The sequence below is a fragment of the Podarcis melisellensis genome (genome assembly GCF_964234715.1).
Source record: "Podarcis melisellensis genome assembly, chromosome: 16".
In the NCBI taxonomy this organism is placed as follows: domain Eukaryota; kingdom Metazoa; phylum Chordata; class Lepidosauria; order Squamata; family Lacertidae; genus Podarcis; species Podarcis melisellensis.
The window spans coordinates 35,723,346-35,742,558 of NC_138533.1; the positions used below are offsets into that span (position 1 = coordinate 35,723,346).

At 45.7% G+C, this 19,213-nt stretch overlaps 2 protein-coding genes across 4 annotated transcripts in view; one reads left to right on the top strand and one right to left on the bottom strand.

Moving 5' to 3' along the window:
* GLT1D1 (glycosyltransferase 1 domain containing 1) overlaps nt 1-15,367 on the bottom strand; it is a 59,684-nt gene extending 44,317 nt beyond the window's left edge. The window contains exons 1-6 of one of the 2 annotated variants that reach the window (XM_081893433.1): nt 15,230-15,367; nt 13,258-13,406; nt 10,749-10,854; nt 4,311-4,362; nt 2,433-2,469; nt 563-619 (exon numbers count right to left, since the gene is read on the bottom strand). In XM_081893433.1, the coding sequence (XP_081749559.1) occupies nt 563-619; nt 2,433-2,469; nt 4,311-4,362; nt 10,749-10,854; nt 13,258-13,406; nt 15,230-15,297 (469 nt within the window). In that variant the 5' untranslated portion in view covers nt 15,298-15,367. The remainder of the gene's footprint in view (nt 1-562; nt 620-2,432; nt 2,470-4,310; nt 4,363-10,748; nt 10,855-13,257; nt 13,407-15,229) is intronic. The other variant, XM_081893434.1, reaches the window with a different exon arrangement.
* Nucleotides 15,368-17,097: 1,730 nt separating this feature from the next.
* SLC15A4 (solute carrier family 15 member 4) overlaps nt 17,098-19,213 on the top strand; it is a 54,667-nt gene continuing 52,551 nt past the window's right edge. The window contains exon 1 of one of the 2 annotated variants that reach the window (XM_081893367.1): nt 17,098-18,014. In XM_081893367.1, the coding sequence (XP_081749493.1) occupies nt 17,442-18,014 (573 nt within the window). In that variant the 5' untranslated portion in view covers nt 17,098-17,441. The remainder of the gene's footprint in view (nt 18,015-19,213) is intronic. The other variant, XM_081893366.1, reaches the window with a different exon arrangement.

Consider the following 19,213-nt stretch of genomic DNA (forward strand, 5'->3'; position numbering starts at 1 on the left):
CTGTTCATTGGTTGTTTGAATCTTTGTTTGACTCTGATACACATAACAACTTGCAGTTACTTATATATTTTGTGAGATGTGTTGTATGATTATATAGTGGCTTATTTGTATATTTTGAATGATGTCATACCGATTATATATTTACTAACAGTTACTAGCCAGCGTGTTGCGTTTGCATTTTTGTAAATAGGCAGAGGTCAGGCAGGCTGCTGAAGAAGACAGGGGGGTCTCCCTCTACTGCTGCAACTAGCTCCCCTCGCCCCTGGTCTCTGAGTACCTGAAGAGGTATGAAGAGGGTGGAGAAGAGACTGCTTGGGAAGGACCTGGGGGAGGAGGAGACTTGATAGAGTGGTGGGAAGGCAGGGACCTTGCAACTGCCTCCTTGGGACAAGATCTACTGGGAAGAGTTTCTGTGCTCACTAGGCCTGTTTTGTTTTTCGAATAAAACTTCGCTGACACCTTGTGAGTCATTGCTGACCTGCTCCCAGGACTTGCCCTGACACAAGGACAGATAGGACAGAGCGAGGAGACTGGGAATGGGGTTGGTTTGCTTTCTTTTTACCTTCAGCCTGCAGAAATCTCTTCCAGTTGAAAGAAGCGTTGCAGGTGGTCACAATTCCTGATAATAATCATAAAAACAAGCAGACGTGCATTAAATAATTCATGGAAAGCAATCCATGGCAGGCAAGCGTCATCCATTTTAGTGGCATTCCTCTTCCCTTCCAAAAACCATTCAATGCACTGGGGCTTGTAGGTAAGAGTTAGGGAACCAGTATCCCTCCAGAGCCTGTTGGATTCCCAACTCCCATCAGCCCTAGCTAACATGGCCAATGGTTAAGGATGGCGGCAGCCGCAATCCAGCCGCATCTGGAAGAAGCCATGTTGGCTGTCCTTGCCATAGTTACTCTTCCAAGTGCGTGAAGATGGGGATTTCATTGTCACTAAAATTTGAAATGCTATTCCAGCCATCAACAGAGGCATCCTTAACGCCTCCTCTCTTCATGACACCTTTTATGTGATCGGCTATTCCAGCATCTCCTGGCCTGGGCATCGTTCAGAGGCAGAGTTCAGGGGTGGGGAACACTTTTCAGCCCTGAGGGCCGAATTCTGCTCTGGGAAACCTTGCAAGGCCCACATGTATGCCAGCGGTAAGCGTGGCCAAAGGCAAATGTGGGTGGAGCAACAGGCACAAACTTCACCTTTATACAAGGGGCTAGCTTCTACAGTGGAGCTTCAACTTACGGTACATACGCCTTGTCTTGCGGACATTCCAAGTTGCGTCTGCGGCAAACCCGGAAGTAAACACCAGGTTTGCCGCGATTCGTGCATGCGCGGAAGCGGCTTTTGCCATCTGTGCGTGCGCAGAAGCGTGCTACTGCCTAATGCGCATGCACACAAGATGCCTCTTCTAGCATACTGTTTCGACCAGCAGATGGACCGCCGGAACGGATTATGTCCATAAGTAGAGGTTCCACTGTACAGGCATCCAAACACCCCTCTCTAGCCTCTAACCAAGCAAGCAAAAGGCACAATGAGAGTTCAAGGACATGTCTCACCCAGGCACAAACATTCAAGGGTGTGTGAAGATGGCCATGATTCCACAATATGGAATACAGATATAAAATTTACAGCATATTATGGTCTAAGAGAAAATTATATGAAAATGGTATCTCAATGGTATCTAACACCAAGTAAACTGGCAAAAACGTATAAATCAAAATCAAATAAGTGTTGGAAATGTAAAGAGAAAGAAGGTTCTTTTTATAATATGTGGTGGCCTTGTAGGAGGGTTAAAGCTTACTGTGAAATGATATATGGTGAATTGAAAAAGATGTTTAAAATAACATTTTGGGGAGGAAACAACCCAGAAGCTTTCCTTTTGGGAATTATACGGACAGAACTACCCAAACTGTACAGAAATTTATTTATGTATGCGACTACGGCGGCAAGAATGTTACTTGCCCAAAAATGGAAAGAAGAAGAAGTCCCAGTGAAAGAAGAATGGATACAAAAACTTATGAAATATGCAGAAATGGTGAAACTTACCATAAAAATAAGAAATCAAGATAACAAACTTTTTTTATAAAAGAATGGAAATGGTTTATTGAATATTTACAAACAAATTGTAAACAGATAAGAATGTTGGCAGGATTATAGTAATAACCTGCAGTTTGAGTATATATTTAAAGCAGATGAATAAATGATCAAATTAAGCTAATTTGGATATGCAGAAAATATTTTTTAAAAAATGAAAGAGGAGGAAGGAAGTCAAGTTTTGAAATTTTAAAATGACTGTAAAATTATTGAAATGCATAAACCTGAAAATCATAAATTTTATATATCTAAGAAAAAGAAGATGGCCATGATTCTTAAACCCCACCCACCCATGATTTAGTTTTTCTCTGCAGAAATAGGAAACTTATAACACTTACCTTGAGCTTGAACATATATTTTGTTCCTGGCACGAGGCTTAAAAACAGAGGCATGAAGGGAAACCAAGTTAATTTAACTAAGCAAAGCAAAGGTGAGAAAATATTTACAGTACACATCCATACACGAAATGGTTGTGTTTCAGAAACCACTCTCCCTAAAATATCTGCAGAAGGAGATTAAGATTCAGCACTTAAAAATGGTTGCTTTCTTTACCTCCCTCTGCAATGGAGATGTTGGCTTCCTGCTCAGAGCATTTTTCAATTGTCAATGTGATGACATCAGATATTGTTAGGAGCAGGACCTTTTCCAGAGTGGCCCCAAGGCTGTGGTGGAGGTTCTTCCGAAGGACTTTTGCTGTTTTTCTAATATTTTCCCCATCCATCTTCCAAACATCTGGTGGCTACTTTTAAGAATGTGGGACTACGTTCTACCAAAACAAGAGATCATTTTCATTGGTGATATTTTTCGTATTTTACGGTTGCACATTGATACAATATGTGAATGGCCTGGGGGAAGATTTCACTCTTGAAAGGCTCTATAGATCTTTTGTTTTTAAAGTTAAAAATTGTGAGGGTTTTACCCTTAAAGATGAGGCATAAAATATTCAGAAAAAAAATATAAAGAAAAAGCTCACCATTGGCATCAGAATGTTGACAGTGAAAACTTTGCAGGGGTCACCAATCTGGTGCCCACGGAATGTGCCCCACAGAGGCCTTCCCTCCACCCAAAGGGTGTCGTCCCCCCCCCCCCCCCCGTGCTAAAATGAGTCTTGAAAGAAGCATTCTGCTGCAGCCAACAAAATAAGCTGAAATGGCTGCTTGGTTGTGTTGTGAATATGTGGGCAAGACAGCTCCTCTGGTTTGCAAATGTGTACATAGGTCAGAAAGGTTTGTTGACCCCCTGTAAGTGCATCCCAAAGAAGAGAATTTCAAACGGGTTTGGCTCCTTCTAGAAAGGAGCGCCAGAGCAAGCTCAGGAGCATTCGGAGAACGGGAAGCTTGAAAAAGAACTTTACTTGCTATTTATGGTCTCCATCAACCAGCTTTGTAATTTGACACAGTTACCAGCTTAGCTCAAAAGCAGCCCTTAAAAAATAAATGCTAACATACCAGCAACATCTCATAGCATCCCCTAGCAAGTGTCTGTTGCACAGAGAAAGGTGTGTGTGTGTGTGTGTGTGTGTGTGTGTGTGTAGCCTCTTGGAATGAGTGGGAGGTGGGGAATAAAACAAGAAGGAATAATGAAGGTTGCAGTTTGATGGGGAGAGGACGGTTGCCAACAAAAGGAGGCGTAATTTGTGTTGAAGGCAGAGAATCATAGAGGAAGAGTGTACTTATCTGGAGTAGGGTTTTTCGACTGTATCAAAATAAATTAAAGCCCTGTCTGTGATTGCTATCAAATACTGTATTTATATGGAAAGTAAATCTGCCTTCTCTAGGGCTCTCTAAACCAAATCCCTCTTTGTGTCAGACGTGTTTTATAGCCACTGCATACAAAAGCCAGTAGACCAGTCAACAGGCAACCCTAAACCTCGGTTTGATGTTGTGTACCTGAAGAGCCATGAGCCTCAGACATGTTCACCCTGGCATGTTCACCCTGGCTTGCTTTAAATGGCTCTGGGGCTCCCTTTCAACTCTCCATTTCTACGATTCCAAGTCCACATAGACCACTCTAGATGGACCCGTGATCTTCATGGTATTGCTCTGTTTCCAGCAACCAGCAGCAACCATTTTCTCCACCAGGAGCCACCCATCCATCTGACCAGGTGGCCAACGCCCAAGGATGATGGGAGTTGTAGTCCAGCAACAGCTGAGGGCCACAGAGTCCCCACAAACCCACATTTTAGGGCAACGACTGAAAATGCCATAATTACGTACCCAATACACTGCAGCTGCTTCCTTCATTGGCTCTGTGAAGGACACTGCAAACCTAGAGGCAGTGAGAACAAAGGGAGGTCAAATCAGGACCCAATGATTTAGATCAGAGCTGTCCAAACTGTTTGTCGTGCCACATTAGTGTGTCGGCTGCAGTGTGTAGTTGTGTTGTGCGAACGCTTCCCACGTTCCTCGCAGGGCTGGAAAGGGCTTAGTTTAACCTCCGGTTTGCTAGTAAAACTAGCAAAACTTCTCTGCTGCTCCAGAGAAGCGGACACGGAGCAATGGATCCAAACTACAAGAAAGAAGATTCCACCTAAACATTAGGAAGAACTTCCTGACAGTAAGAGCTGTTCGACAGTGGAATTTGCTGCCAAGGAGTGTGGTGGAGTCTCCTTCTTTGGAGGTCTTTAAGCAGAGGCTTGACAACCATATGTCAGGAGTGCTCTGATGGTGTTTCCTGCTTGGCAGGGGGTTGGACTCGATGGCCCTTGTGGTCTCTTCCAACTCTATGATTCTATGAAAACTGAATTACTGTGTCGTGAAATGATGCATATCTAAAAAAGTGCGTCATCAACATGAAAAGTTTGGAAAACTCTGTTTTAGACACACACACTTGTATACAGACTTCTCTTTTGCTTTCCTCGTTCTTTCATATGTTCTTTACTTTCTGCTGGCATTCTGCTTTGACCCCTCTTTTTTATTTTGCTTGTGCTTTGCGTAAGGGCCATAGCTCAGGGGCAAAACACCTGTCTTGCATGCAGGAAGTCCCAGGCAGTGGCGTAGCGTGGGTTGTCAGCACCCGGGGCAAGGCAAGTAATTTGCACCCCCTAACCCCTAACCTGCCACCACTGCCAGCTTCTTCTTGCTGCTGCCTGGTCTGGTCTGGTGTGGTTCTCTCCCGCGCTCAGCGCTGCGCTGGGTGGCCACTGCACTGTCCCTCCCCCAGATAGTCCCTCGCTCTCTCTCCACACCGCACGCCTGGCACCCACCCCCTCCACAGTGGGCGGCGACTCGGCGGCTCGGATCGGATTCGCACAGCCAGCACTGCAGTGAGAGAGAGTGAGTGAGCCAGGTAGGGGCAGAGAGCTGCGAGTGCGAGTGCACCCCCCCCAGAAGTTGCGCCCGGTGCAGCCGCCCCCCCTGCACCCCCCACGCTACGCCACTGGCCCCAGGTTCATTTCCCAATGGCATCTGCCGCTGGGGCTGGGAAAGATTTCCTGCTGGAAACCTTGCCAGTCCGTGCAGGCAATACGGAGCCAAATGGGCAAATTCAGTACAAGACAGCTTCTTCCTCTGATTCTATAAGGTTTGCCTAATGTTTTGAAATAAGCAGAGGCTGTTTGGCCTCAGGCTTTTCTCAGGAGGTTAATTGTCACACTAGACAGCCTATGCTAAAACCCAATAGCTTTAAAGATGATCAAAAACTTGGCCAAAGACATGGACTTTCGCTCAAACACCTTGCTCCAATTTCTTTTCAGTGCAAATTGTATTTCCCATCTATCGCGTTCTTGAGTGGGAGGGAAACTGTGGCTCATGGCCTGTCCAGTGATAAGACTGCCAAATTAAAAAATATGCCCTCAGGGAGAATCACCAACATTTAAGAAGAGTTTGATTAAAATAAAATAAAATGGAACAATGGCATGCTCCTTTATGAAGCTGAATGAGCTTCTTCTCCCACCTCCCCACCCTTACAGAATTTGGCAGAATATGTAGCAGGTAAATCACACAGTTCCGCCAGTCAGTTTGTACTGGCACCCCACGCTCAGTTGCTGGAAAGGAAAGGGCCGTGTCTCACTGGTAGAACATATGCTCTGCATGCAGAAGATCCCAGCATTTCCAGACAGACACATGTCATGAAAGCCTAGAGAGTTGCTGCCAGTCAGTGTAGAAATAGGCATAGCTGTCAACTTACAGATTTGAAAATAAGGGACCAGCAGCCTTGAAAATAAGGGATCAGCAGCCAAAATAAGGGATTTTCTTTTTTTTTTTTTTTTTTTTAATATAATTTTTATTGAATTTTCAAATTTTAATACAAAACAAAGAGGAAAAAAAGAAGAAAGGAAAAAAAGAAAAAGAGAAAAGAGAGAAGAAAGAAATAAACACAAATAGATTCTTTCATAACCCTCTTTCATTGACTTCCCCCCACCCCCACCCATGCATCCCAATTATCAAACTTGATTCAGCAAGTTCTTGTTTCATTCCTTAAACCTCTTCTTATTATATTTGAACTTAATTCCCTTTGTTAGGCCCAACTTATTTATCCCATTTTCTTATATAGATTCTTTTTCTAAGATCGATCAAGGTTCTTATACCATAAATTTCCCCATTTTCATATTAAAATATAAGTCAAAATTATAAAACCCAAAAGTCATAAAATAGTTTTAGAACTTTCTATTTTTCCCCCTCCCTCCTTGTCCGGATATCTGTCCCTTCCTAGATATCTGCCCTCTTATATAACTCCTAGCCCGGATTCCTCACATCTGAGGCTTCTAACACCATTTGAGTCTCTCTCTGCCTGTTTTGTTGATAATCCTTCTTATTGATCTTCAGCTCTCGAGGGATGTCTAGTGCGGTCTCTTCACCTTCTCTCCAATCAATCCTAGTTGAAAAGACTTGCTGCAGGGGTTCTGCCAGATGTTCCCTTAAATCACATTCACCAGTGCCAGAAAAGAGGAGGAAGTCCCAGTTATATTTCTTCATTATTTCAGCTTCCCATCTATAGTGTCCAAAAACTTCCTCCTTTACTTTTCTCTTTTCAAAATCCATAGTCCAAAAAACTTCTCTGTCCCCTTGCTGCATGAAGTCCTGTTCCTGTACTTTTTGCCCTCCAGACTCCTTGTCCTCCAACTTCAAAGAAACTTTTTCCAGTTCAGCTGCAGAATCTTTCAAGGTCAAATCCTCAGTTCCATCAATAGAGTTACTTGTTTTTGAAATCAAAGTCGTGAGCTGTTTGTCCATAGCTATCTCTTGCTCTTGTAGAATTCCCACGAGTAAAAGGGCTCTTTCTATTTCTGCTTGTAATTTTCCTTCTGCAGCCATTGTAATGTCTCTGGTTTCCCCTAGGGGGATTACCATTTTTTTCCCTTTACCAACAGTCTATTACTTTGTTGTTACTTGTTGTTACTTAATTTCCAACCACTTCTGGTTAAATGTAACACCTTTAGATCAGAGAGATATAAAGATACAGTTCTTGTCTTGATTCTGCTGTTTGACAGCTCAGATGACAGCTGTCAAACTCCCTTTCTTTCAGGCTAGGCTAATGCGGGGCACTCCCGGATCCCGAGTGGGGGTTCCCAAAAATTTTCCAGATACACCTCTTCCTCCAGCACAACTTAAAAAGACAAAAAAAGCTTGTTTTCCCAAATTGATGGAATCTTTTATCAGTCCCAAAAGACAAAAAGAAGATCTTTTAAATCCGATCTTAGGCTTTCGCTCCTTGCTTCAGATCGTACATGCAGGGGGGGGGGTGCGGACTTCCTTTTGACACAGCCCCCCCCGTTCGCCAAATTATAAGGATTAATTTCTTTTAAAATCCAAATTTCGTTTTACTCACGAGGGTATTTGTTTCAGTCCAAATGTCAGGAAGAAAGTTGACGCTCTCCGGCAATGGCTTGCGGCTTCGCTCCACCGAGGTAGCGGTCGACTCTCAGCGCCACGCCACTCCTCAGACCTTCTCCGCAGCCTTTAAAAAGGCTCTTCGACTGTCGAGGAGGGCGCTTAAGGTGCCCACCGAGTCACCAGGTCCACAGGTATCAGCACCTGTGGTTTCTAAGGGTCCCCGCGTCGCCGGCGCGGCAAGACCCGTCCTCGATGGAGCCGATTCCCTCCGGAGCTCGGAGGGAATCCGCCATTAAACCGTTCGCGTCAACCCGGATTTTCCAAGCACAGGTATGTTCAACTTCTGAGCCCCTCCGAGCCAAAGGCAGAAAGCCCAGCCAGCAGCCTAACGAAGCCTCAAGCGGTGGTTCCCACAGCGCAGCAACCCGGCAAAGGGGATGCAGCAAGGAAAACCACCGTCACCTCTCCGCTGGGAAGCGCTGAGCAAAGGCGAGTCCCCAGGCAACGTGGCTGATTTGATCGGCACAAAGCATGCAAGCTCCACCCCCCAGTTGTTCTTAGGCTCCTTATTGGGTGAGCAACACAGCCAAGGAACACAGTTGGAGCCTCCCTCCTCTCTGGCTGGCAGGTAGGGAGGGAGAGGAGTTGCTTCCTTTGAAACCCGGGAAACTTAAGGGACATCATCAATAAGGGACAGCAGTGGAACACGGCGCTGGGATATGGGACTTTCCCACCAAATAAGGGACGGTTGACGGCTATGGAAATAGGACTCAGTCTGGTGGCTGCTGAAGCAACTTCAGAGCCCTGCTCTCCTCTAGCTGTGGTTCCCAACCTTTTCAGTACGGTGGCCCAGAAGTCCAAATTTACTAGGTATGGCGAACCATCGATTTATTGCCACACAAATTCTGGACTTTAGGTCTTCAGCAGCCATTGGTTTCATAGGTTTTTTACTGCATTTGCCTGTTTTATAACCATTACTCGAGGCACCCACGCATAAATTTACTTAACGCCTCCATTAATGTGGAATTTGTTGAAATATCTACAGTTCTTGCAACATTATCCACCTTTTTTTTTAATGGGAATTTAAGAACACCAATCATGGGATTGTGGGATATTGCTTCATAAGCTATAAAAAATTATTCCAAAAACATAGAGTTATACTAGCAGTGTTAAGCTATAACAAATTATGAATATTTTTAACAGTTAACGTTCATGAAAGAAGCCCATTTGGGGAAGTATCACTGGGATGGGAGAATACATAAGAGGACCCTGCTGGATCAGACCAGTGGCTCATCCAATTTCCTGGTCTCACAGTGGCCAACCGGATGACTGTGGGAAATCAGCAAGCAGGATTCAAGCGCATGAACACTCTCTCCTCCTGTGGCATCCAGCAATGGGTATTTTACAAGCATTGCTGTCTCCAACTGTGGAGGTACAACGTATCCATCATGAAGTAAAGGTAAAGGGACCCCTGACCATTAGGTCCAGTCGTGGCCGACTCTGGGATTGCAGCGCACATCTCGCTTTATTGGCTAAGGGAGCCGGCGTACAGCTTCCGGGTCATGTGGCCAGCATGACTAAGCCGCTTCTGGCGAACCAGAGCAGTGCACGGAAACACCGTTTACCTTCCCGCCGGAGCGGTACCTATTTATCTTCTTGCACTTTGACGTGCTTTCGAACTGCTAGGTGGGCAGGAGCAGGGACCAAGCAACGGGAGCTCACCCCGTCACGGGGATTCGAACCGCCAACCTTCTGATCGGCAAGTCCTAAGCTCTGTGGTTTAACCCACAGCACCACCCGTGTCCCATCCATCATGAAGTAGTAGCCATCAATGGGTCTCTCCTGTATGAATATGTCTAATCCTCTTTTAAAGCAATTCAAGTTGATGGTCTTCCACCCCTTCCTGGGGGAGCCAGTTCCAGAGTTTAGCCATGTGCCCCATGAAGAAGGACTTCCTTTTACCCGTCCTAAATCTTCCAAAATTCAGTACACATTTTGCCGACAAGTAGGTCAATGCGGGGGTTAGACAGTTGTCAGACATACTCCCAAGATCATTCGATACATAGCCTGCTACAGCATTTTGTCCTCACAGCAGCTGAAAACCCCGTCTTGCAAAGATATGTGCTACCAAATGGCAGCACAAACATTGTTTCATCAGCAAACTCAGGATACTCTGTGGTAATCGGCTAATTTTAGCAACACGAAGCCAAAATTCAGAAAACCTTGCCTTCAAAAAAACTGTATCTTTGAACATCCTATCACATGACAGTTTAAGGAGCGGCATCACTCAAATTCCGCTGTTTCTTCAGCTGGAAAGCAGTGGACAGATTTGGGTTAAGCAAACCTCAAATCCCCCTTGGCTTAAATATTAATTAAACCAGATCGCGTGATGGTTTGTCACAAGGTGCTCATACAGAGAGCTGTTTGTAGTGAGTATTTTACTCCAGTGGGAAGGTAAATAGCATTTCCGTGCGCTGCTCTGGTTCGCCAGATGTGGTTAGTCATGCTGGCTACATGACCTGGAAGCTGTCTGAGGACAAACGGCAGCTCCCTCGGCTAGTAAAGCGAGATGAGTGCCGCAACCCCAGAGTTGTCCGCGACTGGACTTAATAGTTAGGGGTCCCTTTTATTCATTTTAAACTATCATTTCCTCCCTCTATTTCCTTCTCACTTTGCTCTGCTGCTGCCAGCGTCAAAATTAAGGCGGTAAATTTAGGCTGAGGGAGGGAAGACACCATGTAAACAACAACATCCTCATAATAAAAAAAATATGGATAAGATATCCGAGATGGGGAGAAGGGCAAAGAAGGAGTAACATAGACTGGCTATATTACTACCCAAGGATCCTCTTTTGCCTAAGAATCTGGCTCTTTCCTCTACCTGGCTTCCTCCAACACTCTCCCCATCACTTTGGCCTTTTCGTCACACTTGGCATCTTCATTGATGTCGGTTCCACCAAAGATGATTCCAAAAGGAATCCCGCTGCCTGCAAAAAGCCCAGAGGTGAAAGGGTTAATTTGATTAAATTTAATCGAGACTTCTTCTTCTTCTGGTCTTCCTACACTGCCTTTGCAATGGCCTCCTAATGATTAAGTTATATTTTATGCCCAATGTCAAATTATACATGTTACAAGTCTGGACACCCTATCAGAATTTTACATTCCGATAATGAAGAAAAGATTCCATTAAAAAAAAACTAAATCCTGTATTTGGCACGTGTCCTTCCAATATCGCTTTTACAGCAGGTAAGATAGATAGATTAGATGATAGATAGATAGATAGATAGATAGATAGATAGATAGATAGATAGATAGATAAGATAGATATCTTTATTGTCATTGTCCCATGTAGAACAATGAAATTGAAAAACTACATAAAACTACTACAAAACTACATAAAAACACGGTAACCATGGGCCATGGGTGCCATGACACCCAGGAAGGCCTTCGTTGATGTCCCCTAGATGCTGAGCTTTCACTTTAAAAAAAGGGGGGTCTCTAGCCCTCTTAGAAAGTAACAAAACAAAATGTGCAGGTACCTTTCTAAGAGATTTCTATGAAATGAGCCAGCCTGATTACTCCTGTTGTTGTTGTTCAATATATTTATATCCCACTTTTCTCCCCAGATGGGATTCGAGGTGGCTTACTATGTTTAAAAGTATAACTCTTAAAAACAAAGTCATAAAAACAAAAAAAAATACTAGTTTAAAACAATAATTAAAATTCATCACTATAGGGAAGTTTTTAATGTTTGATGTCTTACTGTATTTTAATTTGTTGGAGGTTGCCCAGAGTGTCTAGGGTAACCCAGTCAGATGGGCAGCAAATAAATGAACATCCTCATCAAAACACATTTAGAACCAGCAATTAGAATGTTGTTTGCCCTGACAGAAGCCAGAACTCAGCACTGTCTGCTAGTCAAACAATGAGCTAAAGTTTACGTTTTGTGGTTCCATACCTTACAGTGCAAATCTCTATATGCAACTCAAAAGTAAGCCCTACTAGTTTCAACAGGGCTTGCTCCTTAGTAAGCGTGTGTGGGATTGCAGCCAGAGTCAAGTAAGGTTCTCTAGCTGCTGAGAGATCCCTACTCTCTCCATCCAAAACCCAAAAGCTCTTGCATCTCCTCAGATCTGGTCCCTCTGCCAATTAAAAAAGAATGAGCCCCAGCAACCAACACACTCTTTTCTTGCAACCGATCAGGATGGCAAAGCAATAAGCTTTACATTCTTTTAAGCTCTGGAAGGTGGGGAAACAAATACAATTAAGTGGCAGTTTTACACCTCATTAAACTAACAAATAGCAGTGGGGTGGTCACTAATTAGTAACATGGCTGCTTTTAAATTCCGGATAAACGCTTGTTAAAAATAAATCAGAAGGAGGACATGTGATGTATGCTCTAGCTAGCTGACCCAGGCTTGCCCAATTATTGTATGGTTTCCCCACCCAGTAGGAGGCATCCTATATCACAAAGTTTGTTTTTTTATTATACTTGTATATCTCACCTTTTCTCAAAGGAGCTCAAGATGGCACACACTCTTCAACCCTCTCTATTTTATTCTTACAAGAACCCTGCAAGGGAGATTAGGCTGAGAGAATGTGAATGGCCACTGAGGTTGCCCAGTGGAGCTTCAACCCTGGTCTCCCATGCCCTAGTCCACTCTAGCTGCAATGCCACACAGACGTCACAGTTCATCCTCACACTTCATAGCTCTACTAATGGGTAGTGCCTGGCACTACCAAGGAATTAGTGGAAACCATAAAACATTGCAATTTTAAAACGCATAGACTGATTTGTGAGTTTGGACCTGTTACACTAAATATCAGGCGACGTCACGCCAAAGTCACATCTTGATTCAAAATGGCTCCCGGTGTCCAAATGTCGACAAAGACTGCCACCTCCGCCTCAAGAAATCTCATGTTGAGTTTGGCAACAACGTACTGAGGTGGCCAAGACTATGCCAAAAAATAATAATGGGTGCCATCATGCCAAAGTCACGTTTTGGCCCACCCTCTTGATTCAAAATGGCGTCTGCCACCATAGTGAAGTTTGCTTTCCCCATCTTGGGAACTCTCATGTCAACTTTGATGGCTATATCTGTAGCTGAAACTATGTCCCCAAATGGACAGTCACCCCAAAGCAATGTTTTGGTCCACCATCTTGATTCAAAATGGCATCCAAACACTGATGACAAACAACGTTAGCCGGATTGATGGGGTCTGTCATGCAAGAACATTTGGAGGCCACAAGGTCAGGGAGACAATTTCTAGGAGACAATTTCTACCAGGTACAAATATGCAAAAGGTTGTAGGAAAATTTAGCTTTTTCCCAAATGGGAAAACAAAGGCAATAACACCCGAAATACACACAAAATCAGAAGCCACAGTACCTTGCAGAAGTCTGCCCGCTTTATAAAGATGAATGCCCAGAGCTGCCTCATAGTTCTCAGAGGGAATGAGATTTGAAACTGCCAACGGGGATTTGCAGGAAGAGATATCTATGAGGGTACATGAGTGACCAGCAGCTTCTAGGTGATCCCTACAAACACACAAGAAAATGGAATAAGATCGGAGTTTAACATTACATATCTGCTAGAAACCTTCCACAGTGCCAAACAGCACAGACAAGGTGCTTCTCTCCATCTCAGTAACTTTGGGTGGAATCCAGTGTGGTATAAAGGTAAAGGTATCCCTGACCGTTAGGTCCAGTTGTGGACGACTCTGGGGTTGCAGTGTTCATCTCGCTCTATAGGCCAAGGGAGCCGGTGTTTGTCCATAGACAGCTTCCGGGTAGCCGGTGTTTGTCCATAGACAGCTTCCGGGTCATGTGACCAGCATAACTAAGCTGCGTCTGGCAAACCAGAGCAGGGCACAGAAATGCCATTTATACCAGTATGCTATAGTGGATGGACAAGTCTCCTGGAACTACTGCACTAGAAACTACAACTTGCTAAGGGTGATTAGAACAGTAGCTCTATGAATGGCAAACTACAGGGGAATTTGTGTGCTTTAAATGTCTGGTGTGCATACAATACAATTCACACAAATACACACACACACACTCCATAGATCAGCTGCTACTTGATCACAAAACTGCGAAACGTTACAGATTGAAACTCAATGTGTGTGTGTGTGTGTAGATGCAGAGAAGCAAACAGCATATGTGTAACATAAAAGGATGCAAAAATCTGTCTTTCTGACAGTAAGAAGTGTTTGATGGTGGAACAGGCTCCTATGAGAGATGGTGTATTCTTCTTCCTTGGAGGTTTTTAAGCAGACGCTGGATGGCCACCTGTCATGAATGCTTTAGTTATGACTTCTGCTTGCCTCTACTTTTGTTGTTGTTTAGTCGTTTAGTCATGTCCGACTCTTCGTGACCCCATGGACCAGAGCACGCCAGGCACTTCTGTCTTCCACTGCCTCCTGCAGTTTGGTCAAACTCATGCTGGTAGCTTCGAGAACACTGTCCAACCATCTCGTCCTCTGTCGTCCCCTTCTCCATCTTTCCCAACATCAGGGTCTTTTCCAGGGAGTCTTCTCATCTCATGAGGTGGCCAAAGTATTGGAGCCTCAGCTTCAGGATCTGTCCTTCCAGTGAGCACTCAGGGCTGATTTCCTTAAGAATGGATACGTTTGATCTTCTTGTAGTCCATGGGAGTCTCAAGAGTCTCCTCCGGCACCATAATTCAAAAGCATCAATTCTTCGGCGATCAGCCTTCTTTATGGTCCAGCTCTCACTTCCATACATCACTACTGGGAAAACCATAGCTTTTACTATATGGACCTTTGTTGGCAAGATGATGTCTCTGCTTTTTAAGATGCTATCTAGGTTTGTCATTGCTTTTCTCCCAAGAAGCAGGCGTCTTTTAATTTCGTGACTGCTGTCACCATCTGCAGTGATCCTGGAGCCCAAGAAGGTAAAATCTCTCACTGCCTCCATTTCTTCCCCTTCTATTTGCCAGGAGGTGTTGGGCCCAGTGGCCACGATCTTCGTTTTTTTTATGTTGAGCTTCAGACCATATTTTGCGCTCTCCTCTTTCACCCTCATTAAAAGGTTCTTTAATTCCTCCTCACTTTCTGCCATCAATGTTGTGTCATCTGCATATCTGAGGTCGAAGACTTCCACTCAGTATGGGGGTGTCTGTGTGGAGATGCAAAGACCAACAGCTTCACCTGACGGATCTCTGCCTGCAAAAGACACTGCGAGCCTCCCGGAAAAATTGTTTATTGTAAATGTTGCAACCCTCAAATACGACATAAATGCATGCGGCAAGCCTAATTCACCTAACGAACTCCTGCCTGCCCGTTATTGCGGGAGCTCCGGTGCCTCGAGCCCCTCCCCGAGGCGCGGGGAGCACTTACTGGATCCTCCTCGCGGTGGTGCCGTTCCCGGTGTGGGCTCGCAGAGCCCCCAGCACGAGCAACCGCATGGCCCTGGCTGAGCACAGCTGTCTCCCTTGCCCTACTTCCGGCCACGTCCCTCTCGCCTTCGTTCCCTCGTGTTGGGTACCGGAAACCTGCTGCCGACTCTTCTAGGCATCTCACGCGGCTATCCTTCCTTCTCACAGCTCTATGGTAATCAGCGAGGCGTTTGTAGTGGCCTCCCACAGGGAACTCCCTGGAAACAAGATTCAAGACATTCCGTTCCGCTTCCAGCTTTCAAAAGGTGATTTGGGCTTGGCGGTGTTGGACAGAGCTATTACGCAGAAGAGAGGGGACGCTTTATGGGTTTGCATTATGAACCATATGGGAGCAAGGTGCCAGATCTCTATAGAGCAGTTGTGGGGAAACTCTGGCCCTTCAGAGGTTTTGCTTAGTTTATTTTTTTATTGCTATTTGTTATTGTGGTTAATATTGTTTTAAATATTATGAATGCTGTAGTACTTTATGAATCCTATAATATGACTTTTGCTGTAATTGTGCTGTTTAGCTTATTTTTTACCTGTTTTGTTAATAGTGTTTCATATACTGTAACTATTTTACTGACGATTTGTTAATTATTCTGCATGATTTATGTTTCCACTTCATTTTTTCCCACTTTCAATTTGTATACCGCCTTACTAGATTACTACGCACAAGGCAGTTTACAAGCCGAAGAAACCACAATATAGACAACAAAGATCACACACCTTATAAAAATCTTATCCAATGCAAAAGTCAGAAATATAAATTTGAAATAAACATGTTCTATTGTGTTACTGTTGTTTGTTTGTAAGCTGTTTTGTGATTCATGCGTATAAAGAGGTATAGAAATATAGTAAATCAAATCAAATCAGTCCCAGTAAACATGGCCAGAGCTGATGGAAGTTTGTAGTTTAGCAACACCTTGACGGTTACAGGTTCCCTTCCCCCCATTTAACCAACCACGAAATAGTATTTGAATAGAAAACTGGGTGAACAGGTAACCAGTCAAAAAGCGCTCAGAGTAGCCAGCCAGACGTGTTTGGCAAGCTTGCAAGCTAGGTGTAAACTCAGGAACAGCCTCCCGCTATTTTTCGACAGCCACTGGCATTTTTTTTCCAAACGCAGTACGTCCTCGCGCCTGAGAGTTCAGAACAATTACCTGCTCTCTGTTTTGCTTTCCCAAATGTATCCTGGCATGCACGTTAATTTATAAGTCACATTTTACAAAAGTAAATAGATGAGTACTTAAAAAACAAACCAACCCTCTTGGTTCACTTCCAAGAAAAAGCGTGACTAGGGTATTGCGACAGTAACTCACGCGGCAACGCTCATTCCATTGATAAGACCGCGAGTTGCCATTGACAAAAAAAAAACCCACCGTGAAAAGCAAGGGCATTGGGCGAGCCAAGCCACGCCCCCGTTCGCTCGCACCTGCCTCAATTAGCATATTCCCCCTCCTCCCTCCCCGGAGCGTTCTATTTTGCCGCGGCTAACCACGTGAGGGCTGAACCTGGAAGGGCCTCCCTTCTGTGAGCGACCGCGCGGCGCGGCCAATCAGCGAGCGCGAATCTCCAGCCTGGTCGGGAGGGGGAGGAGGACCTGGGCATTCCAACAGCCGAGAGAAGTTGGCGGGCGGAGGGAGGGAGGGCAGCGCGGAGCTCGGAAGGGCCGCCGAGCGCGAGGGTTCGGCGGAGTCCGGTTCGGCGAGCGCGGCGGGGAGGGCACGGGTAGCGGAGCAGCCGCGCCGAGGGAGGCGCCCTGAGCGGGCCAAGTCACGAGTTCGAATCCCGGGTGGGGCAGTTTGGGGTCGGGTGGGTGGAGCAAGGAAGGGGTTTTATGGGGAACAGCTGAGAGACGGGGGGGGGGAGTGGGGGATCCAGAAGTTAGCCCTGCCCTGAAAGGAAAAAAAGAACCCCCCCTTCCACAGGAACCCCAAAGCTGAGACAGGTTCTGGGCAGCTTAGGTAGATCTGGGCTTGCAGAGTTCTGGATTAGCAGATTTGGGGAGCAGCTAGGTCAGGGGGTTGGGAGGCCCCTGAGAGTGTGAGCAAGTTGGAAGGTTTTTTTGGGGGGGGGGTCAGGCTAGCTGTAAGTGGGCTTAGTCCCATAGACTGGAAGGTGTTTCCATTGCACTGGAGTTTGGCCGTGGTGTTTAGATTTCCCGGTGCCCCATGGAAGATTCAATGGAGAGGAGCCCCCTCTTAGGAGGGGGCGACCACCGGGGGCCCCCCAGCTCCCCCAGCGCCTTCCGCGGCCGGCGCCTGGCCTGCGCTGCGGTGCTGCTGGCGGAGATGCTGGAGCGAGTGGCGTTCTACGGCATCACCTCGAACCTGGTGCTTTTCCTCAATGGGGTGCCCTACAACTGGGAAGGCACCCAAGCCAGCCAGGCCTTGCTGCTCTTCATGGGCGTCACCTACCTGGTATCGCCCTTCGGGGGCTGGTTGGCGGACGCCGTGCTGGGCAAGTTCCCCACCATCCTGTTCAGCATGGCGGTCTACCTGCTGGGCATGCTGGTCTTCCCTGCCATGGCTTACTCCACCACCCGCCAGTGGCTCTGCGGGGAGATGCCCCTGAGGATCGTAGAGAACTGCTCTGTGCCCGTGTCGCCCAACATCACCCACACCCCGTGCCAGCTGCAGGGAGCCAACCGCTATTGCCTGGTGGCCAGCTTCGTGGGACTGGTTCTCGTGGGAGTCAGTGTGGGCTCCGTCAAGGCCAACATCACGCCCTTCGGAGCCGACCAGGTCAAGTATTTTTTAATTTACCTTTTCTTGTTTCCAAGAGATTTGTGCTGCATGCCGCAAGGCTGCAAATAATAATAATAATGATGCCGTTTCCTGGAGAATAAAGCAGTTCAGTATTTCACTCAAGAGCGACTGTTTTAAGATGTTTAAATAAATAAATATAATTTATTAAAAATAATGAAGGTGAAAAAGCAGATTAAGACACCTCTATGTGTCTGAACAAAGCGGTTATATCAGACACCAAACATGTGTCAGACAAGAATATCAGACAAAGCAGTTATATCAGACACCAAAAATTTGTGGTACAGAAAAGGAGCTTGCTTGACGTCAATAGTTAGGGAGTTCCAAAGTGTGGGTGCTGTCATTTTTTACTTTTTTTTTTTACAAATGTGTAATGAGTATTATGGGTCACCTGTAACAACCAAGGTTTGCAGATGGAAGCGGTCAAGTGGTTATTTGTGAGGGGAGGCTATCCGCCAGGGAAGCTGGTCTTTTCTGTTGATAAGGAAGCCACACTTTGCTATGGGGAAGATGAATGTAACGTGGCCCTCCGAAACTTGCTTCAGGCCCTGTGCTCCTCAGCCACATCTGTTATTGGCCCTGTTCTGCACGCTCCATTCATGTTTTTGCCTGGAGTTGGGATGTGGCCCCTGAACTCTGATCACGGCTCTTGCTTGTTTGGATAGATGATAAGAGTCTATGCAGGAAGTCACTTATTGTATGGAAGGGGGGGTATTTGTTGCTCTGGTCACCGGCATCAGAAGATACTGTGGCGCTTTGGGGGACCTCACTTGCGCCTTGCGGTGAGGTCATATCTGTTGACACCAGCAAAGCACAGATGATCAAGGAGATGGAGCAAGTTTCCTTGTGAGCAGAAGTTGCAGCATTTTGGACTTTTCTTGTGTAGAGAAAGGGCAAGCAAGATACGTACAAGTTTATAAAGTTATACATGGTGTGCAGAAAGTGCAAAGAAGAAAGTAGCCACAATGACAATGTTCTGCTTCCAGTGTCAGAGGTATCTGAATGGCAGTTGCAGGAGGGGAGGGTGTCTTGCATTCATGTTGAACAGGCTTCCTCAAACTCTGCCCTCCAGATGTTTTGGCCTACAACTCCCATGATCCTTAGCTAGCAGGACCAGTAGTCAGGGATGATGGGAATTGTAGTCTCAAAACATCTGGAGGGCCAAGTTTGAGGAAGCC